Consider the following 15,087-nt stretch of genomic DNA (forward strand, 5'->3'; position numbering starts at 1 on the left):
AAGGGACATCCTGCGTGACACTGCAGTGCCACTCCTAGATGGGCCCGGTGTTTGTGACGGCCACTAGGGTCGCTAATCTTACTCACACAGTCAGCTACCTCATTGCGCCTCTTTTTTTCTTTGCGTCATGTGCTGTTTGGGGAGGGTTTTTTGGAAGGGACATCCTGCGTGACACTGCAGTGCCACTCCTAGATGGGCCCGGTGTTTGTGTCGGCCACTAGGGTCGCTAATCTTACTCACACAGCTACCTCATTGCGCCTCTTTTTTTCTTTGCGTCATGTGCTGTTTGGGGAGGGTTTTTTGGAAGGGCCATCCTGCGTGACACTGCAGTGCCACTCCTAGATGGGCCCGGTGTTTGTGTCGGCCACTAGGGTCGCTAATCTTACTCACACAGCTACCTCATTGCGCCTCTTTTTTTCTTTGCGTCATGTGCTGTTTGGGGAGGGTTTTTTGGAAGGGACATCCTGTGTGACACTGCAGTGCCACTCCTAGATGGGCCCGGTGTTTGTGTCGGCCACTAGGGTCGCTTATCTTACTCACACAGCGACCTCGGTGCAAATTTTAGGACTAAAAATAATATTGTGAGGTGTGAGGTATTCAGAATAGACTGAAAATGAGTGTAAATTATGGTTTTTGAGGTTAATAATACTTTGGGATCAAAATGACCCCCAAATTCTATGATTTAAGCTGTTTTTTAGTGTTTTTGGAAAAAAACACCCGAATCCAAAACACACCCGAATCCGACAAAAAAAATTCGGTGAGGTTTTGCCAAAACGCGTTCGAACCCAAAACACGGCCGCGGAACCGAACCCAAAACCAAAACACAAAACCCGAAAAATTTCAGGCGCTCATCTCTATTGCCCCATAGCCTGTACAATCTGGACTATTACTTGCTCCGTAGCCTAGGGCCTCTGTGGGGCAAGGAGTCATAGGTGGTAGCCATTTCTATGGAGTCTGCCCAGCTACAGAATTGTATGTGTACTGTACGGAGCATAGAACCTTAACAGTAGAACCGCTCATGCAGCTTTGCCCTGGTTTATGTGAATAAAAATAATAATAAAGTGTCTGAAAAAAACTAACATGCATTCGTATGCGATCGAGTCCGGTGTACCATAATGTGCATACTGTACTGTAAATCTCGCTTATTCCTGTTGCCCCTGTGTATTTTAGCTAGGGGATTGTGATGCTCCTTCAGCATTGCCCCATAGCCTGTACAATCTGGACTATTACTTGCTCCGTAGCCTAGGGCCTCTGTGGGGCAAGGAGTCATAGGTGGTAGCCATTTCTATGGAGTCTGCCCAGCTACAGAATTGTATGTGTACTGTACGGAGTATAGAACCTTAACAGTAGAACCGCTCATGCAGCTTTGCCCTGGTTTATGTGAATAAAAATAATAATAAAGTGTCTGAAAAAAACTAACATGCATTCGTACTTTAGGAATCGAACCCGGGACTCTGAGTATAGGAAGCGAAACACTTCACCACTTCGCCGCAGACAAATGAATAAATCCATTGGTTTTGATTATGCTGTAATGGCTACGGGATTAGGACGATAACATACTGTACAAAATTCCTAATCTTGAGAGGCAATAGTGAACTTCTAACACACATCCATTTGCGACAGTGTACACTACTGGTTTTATGTTGTTTTGTCTGCGGGACTTGGACGCTCACATACAGTATTCATAAAGTACTGTAGATGGATCATATACTGTATGCTGTACTATTTGCGTCTGTGTCGTATATACAGTACTGTATTAAATAATGCAGCGTAATGAGTATTTACTGTATGCAGCGTAATGAGATGCCTTAGTAAAGTAGTCCTTATTATATATTTCAGTATTGTATTTTACGGGAGACCACACGCATGCTCAGTGGTGATTGTAAAAAGCGACATCTGGTGGCTGATCGCAGGTATTACACGTAAAGGTAACGCCAAACGCTCTGTCTGCCTCCGTGCGATTAGGTACGCCTCTCTGTGACTAGGCGCGCCTCCCTACGCTGCATATGCTCGATCGGGACAAACGCCTCAGCCACTCAAGATAAAGGTGGCTACATCTGTATGGTGAGACACAACCATTTACATTCCTATACAGCCTGATTGATGAACTACAAACACTAAGGAGTACGATAAACGAATATCATTAAAGTGGAATCTAGATAAATTACTTGTTTAACTAATATACGGGGACGCCCGTGAGAAATATCCTAATCATCCGGTTTGAGTACTCCCGGTGAGGAGAATTTATTGACTGGCAACGTTTATTACTCCATTTATTAATTAGTATGCTCCATTTCTAGTGATATTTCCAAATGTCTGGAGTTATATGATTTTCCCAGTGGAAGGATTCATGCAATAATTAATTATCATACATCTCTATTGACATAACTGGGACTGTGATCTATTAATTATACAATCTTTAGGAAGTTATATTCTATACTGAAAGGCTGTTGATTGTTTTAATTGATGCATATTGTGGGAGAATATTTATAGTAACACTTTTACGAGCTATAGATATAATTGTTGCTTTTTAATAAGGTGTATCCGTTATATTGAAACTGTATCCACTGTGCACAGTTGTGTTTCAAACAAGTATTGCAAGGACAAAAGCAGTCTTTGAAATACTTGATGTCCATTGGATATTGTTGGATCTATTAATTATAGAGACCTTTAGGATTGGTATTTAATGTGGATGTATATAATTTTGGTGGGTTTAAAATTTTTTTTTAAATAAAATACTCTTTAAAACTGGACAGCGCTTTCAAAATTTTTTTTTCTAACTATGTAAAGAACAAAGTATTTAATAAGAATATTTCATTCATTCACATCTAGGATGTGTTATTTTAGTGTTCCCTTTATTTTTTTGAGCAGTGTATATATAGATAGATAGATAGATAGATAGATAGATAGATAGATAGATAGATAGATAGATAGATAGATATAGATATAACAATGCACAGTAGACACTGGATGTATATCAGAGAGTACTCGTACTAAATATTCAGGTAGAAGTACACTTGTTCTTAACTAACACTGTCTAAAATAACATGTAGAATACTTAAGTGCCTGTAAAATCACAGCGCTGATGAGGCAGGCGGATTTACAGAGGAGACAATGCCCTGCAGTCCCGGAGACCAGCCGCAGATTCTTGTAAAGATGGTGCCAAAATCTCTTCAGGGAATGAGGGAGAGTGAAATGCAGCTCCAGGGAGGAAACACCAGTAGTAGATGGGGCCCGAGGCTGGGGGAGGGGCTACAGGTCAGCACCTTATCCCCTATGCTGGTCCTCACCACTGGGCAGTGGAGCCTATGCAAAACGGATTGTGTAAAATCCAACCTGTGCTCCCTGCTCTGGTGGATATGGTGGGGTCCCTATGCAGTACAATGTCCACGCCAGCGGCGCAGTCAGTCTCCTGGGACCGCGACCAGACCGCGATTTACCAGCGGGTCCCACCTGGGGGACCCGCTTACCTCCTCCTTGATGTGCAGCCACGCGATCCTGGAGAGCGTCAGCGGTGGTGTGCCTGATGACCGGTGAGCCTCCGCTGCAAGAACCCGGGAACCGGCAGCGGGAGTATGCAAGTCTGCTGGGGAGGTGATGGAGCCACAGCCCAGCATGTCATAATGACATAAATAGTGCTGCGGCCATTGAAGTTTTCTTAAAAAGCTCTTTTCAGGGATGCCTGGCGCAGCCCCACCTGTTAAGTGACCTGCTCTGCAGGCACCAACTTACAAACTGAGCGCCAGTGTCCAGAGCCGGGTTTATAGAGGAGGCAGTACAGTGCATCCTGGGAACAGTCAAAGATTTAGCCTGTTGGTGCCTCAAATCAAGATCCAACTCTACACCCCAATGTATTCCCTGTGGAACACAGTGTACCCCGCTTCAGAAATGATTTTTCTGCAGTTGGTGAATGTCATAAACACAATAAAAACATTCAGAAACATACTAAAGTATGGGGACTGTGAAAATGACCATAGGACAAATGTAACCAGGAGGTATCAGTGATATACCCACCCAGGGGTAGCGAGCTGAAATTAGCTTGTCGCGCCCATCGGCAGCAACATGAGAATACTGCCAGCAGGCGCGATAGCGGACGGGAGTGGAGGGGAGAACATTTGAATCCTACCCATAGTGTCAGGAAGTCATGACTGGTACCAAAAAAAACTAAGGGAAGGAGAGGGGGCAGGGTGTAGTAGCTTGCCCCAAAAGTTAAATAAAGAGGACAATTTTTAACTACAACACGTGAAACATAAGTGTGGAAGTCATCCTAATCCATCTAAATAGCGAATCAACGCTCTGTTGGTTGCAATTGTCAAATCTGTGACCCAAGGCTATGTTATGCTCAAAACCAGGAAAAATACATTTGGGTTGTACAGATGTGTCCTCATACATCTAACTTCAATATGCCATGCAGCTAGAGAAGCCGGTTTGAGAATGAGCTGACAGGTCCTGAGCAACTCCGCTAGTGTTGGATGTCTTTTTTTTGCCAAAAATGCAACTTAGACGCAATGCAATGTGGCTAGGACGCACCAAGAGACTATGTTGACTAATCTGATTTGCGGCACTTGCATATCTGTGTGCGACTGAGCCTGTATATGAAGTCCAATAGTACTTGACATGGAAAAAAGCCACTGCCTCTGCATCATAGCAGTTTGTATGCAGTTTCAGAGACCTACATATATACAAGAGTTGCATATCAAATTAATCTGTACAGTCTCCCGGTGTGTCCTAGCCTGTATAAGACACATTTTGGCAAAAAAAAAAAGACGCAAAAACTATGCCCTATGATAGTAGTTTCACGGGACCTGGTGTGCCAAGAGGGACTGTTTGGCATGACTGCAGCAAAGATTTATGAGGACCCATCTGTATGTAACTGACCATCTTCTCTGAGATGCAAGTGTCATATTTGTGGCACAAGGCTATTTAACCCTTGCAACGCTACAGCTACTTATTCAATCAAGAAGACTTGAGTCATTCCGAGTTGATCGCTCACTAGCTACTTTTAGCAGCCGTGCAAACGATTAGTCGCCGCCCGCGGGGGACTGTATTTTCGCTTTGCAACTGTGTGAACGCCTTTGCAGCCGAGCGCAGCAAAAACATTTTGTGCAGTTTCTGAGTAGCTTTGGACTTACTCAGCCCTTGCGATCACTTCAGTCTTTTTGGTACCGGAATTGACGTCAGACACCCGCCCTGCAAACGCCTGCGTTTTCCCAAACACTCCCGGAAAACGGTCAGTTGACACCCATAAACGCCCTCTTTCTGTCAATCACCTTGCGTTTGGCTGTGCGAATGGAATCTTCGCTAAATCCATCGCCCAGCACCGATCCTCTTTGTACCCGTACGATGCGCCTGCGCATTACGGTGCATACGCAGTTTTGCCATTTTTTTACCAGATCGCTGCGCTACGAAAACTGGCAGTGAGTGCATACCTCCCAACTGTCCCAATTTTGGCGGGACAATTCTGTTTTTCACGGTTTGCCCCGCCCGCGGGTCGCGGGGCAGTTGGGAGATCCCTCCCGTCACTCGCTGCTCTGAGGAGAGCAGTGGTGAATAGACGTTGTGCGCATTCGCACAGCGTCTATTCCTGGCAGAGAGGGACAGGGGGCATGGCCAGCAGCTCTTACAGCGCTGTTCTTGCCCCCATCATGACTGAAATGAGGGCGTGGCTTGCAGTCGCGTCACTTGCCACGCACCCTTTTCAGTAGGCTACACCCTCAGATTTCGGGCGCGCACTGATGTCCCTCCTTCGATGCCAGAAAAGTTGGGAGGTATGCATGTGATCAACTCGGAATGACCCCCTATGCCATATTTGTCACTCTACTGTATTTAACCCTCCAAACGTTGTTGATCTAGGCAAAATGTACGTGGTTCACATCACCGATCCTCTTTGTACCCGTATGACGCACCAGCGCATTGCGGTGCATACGCAGTTTTGCTGAGTTTTAACCTGATCGCAGCGCTGAAAAAAGTTGCTAGCGAGCGATCAACTCGAAATGACCCCCACTGTTAGGCTAATATCTGTGAGTGCAAAGATCAGCTGAGGCAGGGATGACTGATGATCAGTCCTCCCTGAGACGTATTCCGCTGCACTCTGCATGTGGGGGAGGGGAGTGGTAAATTCCACTTGGGGGTGGATAATGACCCTGGGGGGGACTACAAACAATCTGAGTAAGAGGGTAGTTCCCCATAAAGTATTGACCCTGGGGAATGGGGGAGGGCAACAGAAGAGCAGTGACAACCTTCTGTTGGTGACTAAGGGGTCTATTCATGCAGCAGAGAAAAGCCCTGTTTTGCGTTAAAACAGGGCTTTTCTCTGCTTACCGCAATTCACAGAGCGGGTTACCGTGGAGAAGTCTCTGACTTCTCCAGCGGTACCCCCGCTCTGTGGCTGAATCGCATCACCATACCTTTGTATGGTGAGTGCGATTCATGAAGGTGCGGAAAGCTCTGCTTTCCGCTTCTCCATGGAGTTCAGGTTCGCCATCTCAGGACGGCGTAACCTGAACTGTGGTGCGGAAACATCAGGGAAGCTCAATGCTTCCCTGATCGCTGCTCTACACCTCGCGCTGGCTCCGCCCCCGACCTCCCAGCAACCACTGCGGCCGGCCGGGAGGTCAACACCCTGCGCATGCGCAAAGGGACCCGCCGCTGGACCCCGCGCATCGCTGGGAAGGACCGCTGGAGATGACCTCACCGCAGGAGCCCCAGACACCGCAGCGCATCATCGGGAGGGTGAGTATACATGAATTGCTACTTATCACAGCTATACATCGCATCGAAGCGATGCGATGTATAGTGATAAGTAGCAATTCTGTTTTCGTTTTCTACATGAATAGACCCCTAGGTACCAAGGGGTCTATTCATGCAGTAGAGAAAAGCCCTGTTTTGCGGTAAACAGGGCTTTTCTCTGTTTACCGCAATTCACAGAGTGGGTTACCGTGGAGAAGTCCCTAACTTCCCCAGCGGCACCCCCGCTCTGTGGCTGAATCGCATCACCATACGTTTGTATGGTGACTGCAATTCATGTAAGAACGGAAACCCCAGTTTTCCGTTACCCTTCGCAAAACCCCATCGCCATCTCAGACAGGCGATGGGGAGGCTTGTACAGGAGAAGAGCAATGAAGGCGTCCATCTCCTGCCTTCTCCCCGACCCCTTCCGTGACAAGAGCCAATCAGAGGAGCCCAGGGCATATGCATTTGCATATGCCGGGTCAGCTCCTCCTTGCTGCCCTTGCCCGCCGCTGGAGGTCTCGTTTCCCCGGAGCATTCGCAGATGACACCTGGAGGCAGGGGGGACGAAAAGACTGGAGAAGCCGGGATCGCGGAACAGCCGGATACCGCATCGCATCGGGAACAGGTAAGTATTAATGAATTGCGTTAGAAATCTGAAAAAAAACCCTGAAATAAGAATGCGATGTTTAGTGAAAAGTTAAACATAAACATCGCATTCTTACATGAATAGACCCCCAAGTATCACATTTGTGGCCCATGGCTACTTAACCCATGCAGAACTACTGTATAGCTACATTATCGAAATGATGAAATATGGCGCTTGACCCCACAACTTGAGTCCATTGTTTACAAGTTCTGTGTAAGAAGCTGGGGCACGCCACGAACCATTCTGCACAGCGTGCTGTCGCGCCCCCCACATTCCCCAGCCACCAGCGCGTCACCCCGGCCTCCCACAGACAGGCTAGGGAAGAGAACCAGGGAGTGGCAGCGGTGACAGCAGACAGGGGCAGCGCTGACTAACTTTTCGTTTCTGTGTAACTTTAGAGAACAGCGGCCCAGATGCGCTGAGGCAGAAACAGGCCACATATGTGACAGAGGCAGCAGCACATGTATGTAACACACACCAGCCATTAGGGCCTGGAACTGCGCATGTAGCCCTTGCCCAGCAGCAGGCACTGGTCACACACCGGCCCCGCAGCACATACTTCCTCCTCCATGGATATTCGGGAAGCAGGTGCCCTCATGACTCACATGACGCGGCATGTCCTGCTGTGCTGCTTCTGTCTCCCTGCCTGCACCACACACAAGGCGGCAGTGACGCTGGGAGTGTCCGGGTAAAGACACCGCATCAGAAGCTCCCTGCTAACCTGCTACCACCCGCTGTCAGCTGCCTAAACGATGAGCCAGCACCGGAGAGATGAGTAGCCCTCCCCCTACCGCACCGCACATGGCCGGGGAGCCGGGGACTGACGCTGTGCTGGACAGCTGGCCGGATAAAAGGTAGACGGCAGCACAGTGTGTGGGTTGGGGGTAATATATCTGTATACACACAATATATTATGTGTAAAGTTGTGTTTTGCAGAGTGCACTCACTGCACAGAAGATATGCCTCCCTGCACTCTCTGGGTCTGGTATGGGTTCTTGCTATGTTATATATATCCTCCAACAATTTACACACAAAGGGGGTCATTCCGAGTTGATCTCTCGCTAGCTAGTTTTAGCAGCCGTGCAAACGCTATGCCGCCGTCCACTGGGGAGTGTATTTTAGCTTAGTAGAAGTGCGAACGCATGTGCAGCCGAGCTCTGCAAAAATAGTTTGTGCAGTTTCAGAGTAGCTCTGAACTTACTCAGCGCTTGCGATCACTTCAGCCTATTCATGTCCGGATTTGACGTCATACACCCGCCAGCGAACGCCCAGCCACACCTGCGTTTTTTCAGACACGCCTGCGTTTTTGCAAACACTCCCTGAAAACGGTCAGTTGACACCCAGTAACGCCCCCTTCCTGTCAGTCTTGTTGCGGCCGCCAGTGCGAAGGAAAACTTTGCTAGAACCTGAGCACAACCACAAAGAGCTTTGTACCCGTACGTCGCGAGTGCGCATTGCGGGACATACGCATGCGCAGAAATGCCTTTTTTTCACCTGATCGCTGCGCTGCAAGAATCGTCAGCGAGCGATCAACTCGGAGTGACCCCCAAAATCGGTACAAATTCGAAAAGGGGGCGTGGCCAATGGTAAAGCAGTGTGGCCACGCCCCTTTCCTATGCTTTCAATGGAAGTTTGGAGAGCCTAAGATCGGTACAGACCATTTAAAAAAAAAGGTACAGTTGGAGTGTATGTGTTATATACAGGCTGCAGCTTTTGTTGTCTTGTTTATTTTATTTATTAACAGTTTCTTATATACTGCAGCACAGCAAATTCCGTTGCGCTTTACAATTGGAAATAATGATATAACAAAACTGGGTAATAACAAACAGTCATAGAGGTAGGAAGGTCCTGCTCGCAAGCTTACAATCTATAGGGAAATAGCATGGAAATAGCATGGATACACAAGGATAGGTGCAAAGATTCTCAGTGGGCTGTATGATATGGTCACACAGCAATGATGAACCAGGGTCGAGAGGAAGGGAAAGTGAAGAATGAGAAGACATGTGATCAGGGGTTAAAGTGAGCCGGAACGAGGCGGAACTGCGTTCCGTCAGTTGCACTTGGAAAACGCTGAACGCTGCTGGGTCCGCTCTGAGGAGAAGCTCCGCCCCTTTTTTGGCGCTGGCTCCTGCTCTTGTTTGAAATTATACTGGCCTGAGGTATATTGCTGGCGGTGATCCAGGGTCCCAGACAGGCTGTGTGACCAGTTTAGGGTGTAGGCGCTGACTCAGGGTGCCCCTCCCAGTGCCGCACCATGTACCGCTGAGCCCCGGTCCCTACCCTGTTGCAGCCATCTTCACACCGGCTCCCAGCTTGCCAGGGGGGCCAGTGACTAACTCGCCACTGAAGTCTTCTCGCTCTGTAAGGGGGTTGGCGGCATGCTGCTGGGGTGAGCGATCCCCTGTGGCGGCGATCGATCTGTCACCTCAGGAGCTCAGTGTCCTGTCAGCGGAGATAGTGGCTCAGACCCCTTAGGGCGGACACTACTCCCCCCCCCTTAGTCCCACGATGCAGGGAGGCTTTTGCCAGCAGCCTCCCTGTGCCTAAACTCTTTTAAAATAAAAAACTAAAGAAACTCCAATGGAGCTCCCCTAGCTGTGACCGGCTCCTCCGGGCACATTTTCTAAACTGAGTCTGGTAGGAGGGACATAGAGGAAGGAGCCAGCACACACTCAAACTCTTAAAGTTCCAATGGCTCCTGGTGGACCTGTCTATACCCCATGGTACTAATGTGGACCCCAGCAACCTCTAGGACGTAAGAGAAATAACTGTTCATCTGACCTCTTGTGCCTAAGAGGCTGCGGTGAGTTCTGTCCCTGACTTATAGGCCCTACACACTGGCCGATTTTTGGAAAGATATGAACGATCTCGTTCATAAATGAACGAGAACTCGTTCATATCTTTCAGTGTGGAGGCTCCAGCGATGAACGATGCGCGTCCCCGCGCTCGTTCATCGCTGGTCTCCCGTCGGCTGTGCATGCAGGCCAATATGGACGATCTCGTCCATATTTGCCTGCACTTCAATGCAGCCGCGTGACGGGGGGAGTGAAGAAACTTCACTCCCCCCGTCACTGCCCCCCCGCCGCCGGGTCGCTAGTCGGCCGTATCCGCCGTCGGGCAGCTCGGCGGCGGATCGGCTAGTGTATAGGGCCCCATACCCTAAAACATTGGAGCATCAAGCTTAACAGGCCTCCCACTGGGGATATTTCTGTTTGTGGTGCGGACTCAACCGGAAGTATGTTTGCCCACTTCCGGTGATGTCAGATGCCGGCGATGACTCGCAGTTGTGGCGTGGCACTGCTTGGCTCTTGCTTACACTCCTATGTTTCGCCAACTTCATCCAATGCATTTCAAATCCCTCCAGATTCTTTTTAAAGGATCTTTAAAAAAGGATCTTGAGGGATTTTAAATCATCACAGGACAGGGAATCCTTCATGTTTTCTATCGATATGGACAATATAGTCCATATCGGTAGTTATATCGCACCGCGTTTATATGGCTTTAGTTATGTCAGCGGTGAGAAATTAGTTCAGAAGGGGAGAACTTAATGAGCTTTAGTAAAATTAAAGATTTTTTTTATCTAAAGTACATATCAATAAACTTGCAGTTGTATTTATTATAAAAAAATAATTTGCATATCTCGGAGTAAAGGTTTTGGTTTGAATGATTTATATAAAAGTAAAAAAAATGTCCCGTTTAATTGTACAGTATAAACAGTAAAAATACATTCTATAAAAATATAAAACAATAAAAAGTTACATTTTTCTTACTACATAAATAGGAATCACTGAATATCTGTAAAACAAGAAGTAAAAAAACCCCAAGGGGTTTCTCATTTACAGTTCAGCCTTTCTAACTAAGGGGGGAAATCAATTAGACTGTAATTTCCTGAGCGTCAAAAAAGGTGGTAGCTAGGGGCTTTTAATTACAGCCCTTTTTTCTCCCTGACAAATTAGCTTGTTGTCGAGTGTTAAGGAATAAATCCAGGATAATTTCCCGGATCTATGTGTTAACAGCTGAGTGGCTTCCGATAACATGCTATTTATCGGGGATTTCTTTTAGCGTCTGACCAGACCTGAAAAGAAATCGCTGTCAACTGCAGCCAGGGCTAATTGACTAGCTCCGAGGGATCAATTCGCCCGCACTAAAGAATCAAGGCTAATTGAATTCCCTCTAAGTGTTGTCGTCTTCCTGAAATTTGATTTAGGCTAGCTGACAGCTTTTCACAGTAAAAGGCTGGTTGGAGGACAGTGTCAGCTGGAATGAATTAAAAAAGTATGTTGTGGCTTTGAAACATTACTATGCTGTGGTGGGATGTAGTCAGGATCCCAGCGGTCGGGATTCTGACGCTCCCTTATACCGGCGCTCACAATGTCAACTGATGCGCAAGGTATTAGGGTTAGTTTTAGGGTTAGGGATAGGCTGGGAGGGATGGTTAGGTTTAAGCTGTGGTTAGGGATTCCGCTGTTGACCGCTGGTAATTTGATACTAACCTGCTGTGAGAGCAGAAAAAACTCACTTGGCTGACAGTGTGTTCTAAAGTGATCACATAGTGCAGTTCTTGCAGCTGTGCCTCACTGCCATACCATGCCTCTCATAATGCGCATTTTCCAATTAAACCACTTCCTACACTAGAGGTCCTCAAGAGGGATGGGGTTAAAATATCGTCAGTCGGGATCCCGCCGGTCAAAATACCGACATCAGAATCTCGACAGGCGGTGAAATGCTACATACAGCATTTGTCTCGTGCTGGTTTTAGAACTTTAAACCTGCCCGCTACTGCCGTGTTTAAAGTTAGAATACTCACACAGGTAAAGTTGTCAAAGCATTACATCATGTCTGTATCGCGGCACAGGCATTGTAAGGTTGACCAACTCACCAGTGGCGGATTTAGGGGTTAGAATGCCCCTAGGCATATTATTGGATGCCCCCCTCATCACGTCATTTTGGGGGCATTCTGGATGCCTTGAGAATGCAAAAGCTGCTCCAGCCTCACCCCACTATCACCTCTCAGACCACAATTTACTGCCCACTGCCCCACTCAGGTCAGTTGCAAAATAAAATATTTAAACAAAATAGTCGTAATGACAAAAAAAAATAATGATATTTTTTCCTTTACATCCTGATGTGACGCCCCTAGTGGGAAATTCACCAGTGTTACTCATGATATAGGTCCTAATGCAGCATGGATCATAGAGGTGCGAAAAATCACACATCTATGATCCATTACTGTGAAATGCTGGGGGACGCACAGCACAAGGCAAGTCCGCCCTCATGCTGGATCAGGTGCCTCCCCCTCCCTGCACACATGCAAAAGCATCGCACGGCGGTGATGCTTTCGCATGATTAGAGTAGCCCTCTGCCTATGCAGCCGACCTGCAAAGGCAGTCGGCTACCCGCCATGTTTCGGGTCGCAACGGCTGCATGTGACAACAAGCAGCCGCCGCGACCCACCAAGCAAATGGTCCGGACACGCCTCAGCGAATGCAGTGTTACCTGCATTCCATGCTGAATCGGGCCCATAGTGCATGTCGACCTTCAATACCAAACCCATGCTACAGTAGTCCTAGCATACATCGTTTGATGAATTGGCAGGTCACATTGTTCCATTGTGTGTGCTCTATGTCTAATGGGGCGATTGCACATCCGATACGGCGTTGTTACATGCAGCATGTAATGAAACATAAGGGGGTATACACGGAGAGCTGTATGCTTAATTTCTAAGTAATCTGACTAGATAAATAATCTAGTAGATCGCTCACTTCACCGCTGGGTGAAGTGAGCGCACCCCCCTTCCCCCTCGCTCAGCACACATCGCACTGTGCTGAGCGGGGGGGGAGATGTGTGCTGAGCGGTCTGTGATAGATCGCTCAGCACACATCTCCCCATGGTGTACCCCCCTATAGTGCCATCGTACAGCAGATCTTGCAGTGTGTACGGCGATGTGATGTATTGTTATATTGCATTGCTGGGTCGCTCTGTTATCAGGTGTGTACTCTGCTTCAGAGAGACGGAACATGAATGAAACAGTTGGACATGCATAGACCAAGTAATTGCAAATAAATCAGGTGCACACCTCTGCATATATGCCTGTTAGCAGGCACATGTATTGCTGATGCTTGACCTTTTTTGGAAGTGTAAATATATAATAATAATTAACAAAAAGGTGTGAGCCCAAAATACTGATCCAAGCATCAGCATTTATAACCTGCGTGTCCCCTAATGCAGGGGAACGACCAGCACTCATAACGTCACCAGCAGTTTCCTCGTCTTATGGCAGTGCAGCTACAGCAGAATAACCACAAAGTACTGTTATGCAGGTCTTATAACCAGGGACTCTTTTTTTAAAAGAATAGGATTCTGGGTCTGACACTGTTGGCTCAATTTAAGTGTAACTATGGGTTGGGATTGAAATGCCGGCGGGCAGTATACTGACCGCGGCATCCCGCTATTGAGAATCCCGACAGGTGAACGGTAAGTATACTTACCTTCCCCCAATGCCCCCCTAACTCACCATTGCAGCAGCCTAAACCTAACCCTCCCCAGGGGTGCCTAAACCTACCCCCCCGCAGCCTAAACCTAACCCCCCCCCCTCACAGCTTAGCTGTCCCGTGGCCCGGCACACGCTCGTTGTATTGCGGCAGTTTGTGACCCTCCTCGGGATGCTGCTGTTGGCATATCGAGTGAGGTCTGGATTCCGTCATTGGTATTTCGACTGCCAGGATCCCAACCGCTGAGATCCTGACCAGATCCTGTAAATATCATTCATAGCATTTGAGTACCTGGGTTTCAGTAGGACACTGAGTTAGTAGTATTTATTTTGTAAGTATTTATTTATTTAGCATATCTCACCTGTTAATGTTCTTTTTATTGTGTAAATCTGGGAGCCAGTAGAATGTACTAAATTAAGCTGGGTCACCATCATTCATACAGGGGCTTTGTTTCTCCCGCTCATGTTCTGCACATGCGCAGTAGAAGGGAATATGTGAAGACTGAGACTTATCCCTCAGATGTGACTCTCATTGCTTAGAGATGCGGAACGAGCAAGCTAAGTAGTAGGCTGACCTAGCTTTAGTACAATAAGTGCGACCTTTGAATATTTGTGTTTCTCTAACGTCCTAGAGGATGCTGGGGACTCCATAAGGACCATGGGGAATAGACGGGCTCCGCAGGAGATAGGGCACTTTAAGAAAGCTTTGGATTCTGGGTGTGCACTGGCTCCTCCCTCTATGTCCCTCATCCAGACCTCAGTTTTACACTGTGCCCAGAGGATGAAGGGCGCACTGCAGGGAGCTCTCTTGAGTTCTTTGCTACAGAAAGCATTTTTGTTTGGATTTTTACTTTTTCACAGGGAGCACTGCTGGCAACAGGCTCCCTGCATCGAGGGACTGAGGAGAGAGGGGCAGACCTACTTAACTGATAGGATCTGCTTCCTCGGCTACTGGACACCATTAGCTTCAGAGGGGGTGAACACAGGTTCGTCCTGGGCGTCCACCCCCGGAGTCACGCCGCCGTTCTCCTCACAGAGCCAGAAGAACAGAAGCAAGAAGACGTCTCAGGCGGCAGAAGCCTTCAGCTTCACAGAGGTAACGCACAGCACTGCAGCTGTGCGTCATTGCTCCACATCACCTCACACACTCCGGTCACTGTATGGGTGCAGGGCGCAGGGGGGGGTGCCCTGGGCAGCAATAATAACACCTCTTAGATGG

At 47.8% G+C, this 15,087-nt stretch overlaps 1 protein-coding gene across 4 annotated transcripts in view; it reads left to right on the forward strand.

The window, feature by feature from the left end:
- The first annotated feature begins 7,235 nt into the window (after positions 1-7,235).
- LOC134910378 (NLR family CARD domain-containing protein 3-like) overlaps positions 7,236-15,087 on the forward strand; it is a 323,407-nt gene continuing 315,555 nt past the window's right edge. For 2 of the 4 annotated variants that reach the window (XM_063918341.1, XM_063918331.1), the window contains exons 1-2: positions 7,236-7,357; positions 7,777-8,232. Coding sequence is in view for 1 of the 4 variants with exons in the window: in XM_063918331.1 (XP_063774401.1) it covers positions 8,150-8,232 (83 nt within the window). In the remaining 3 variants the exon portion in view is untranslated. The remainder of the gene's footprint in view (positions 7,358-7,776; positions 8,233-15,087) is intronic. The other 2 variants (XM_063918360.1, XM_063918352.1) reach the window with 1 other exon arrangement.

This window comes from Pseudophryne corroboree, chromosome 1 (assembly GCF_028390025.1).
Source record: "Pseudophryne corroboree isolate aPseCor3 chromosome 1, aPseCor3.hap2, whole genome shotgun sequence".
Lineage (NCBI taxonomy): Eukaryota > Metazoa > Chordata > Amphibia > Anura > Myobatrachidae > Pseudophryne > Pseudophryne corroboree.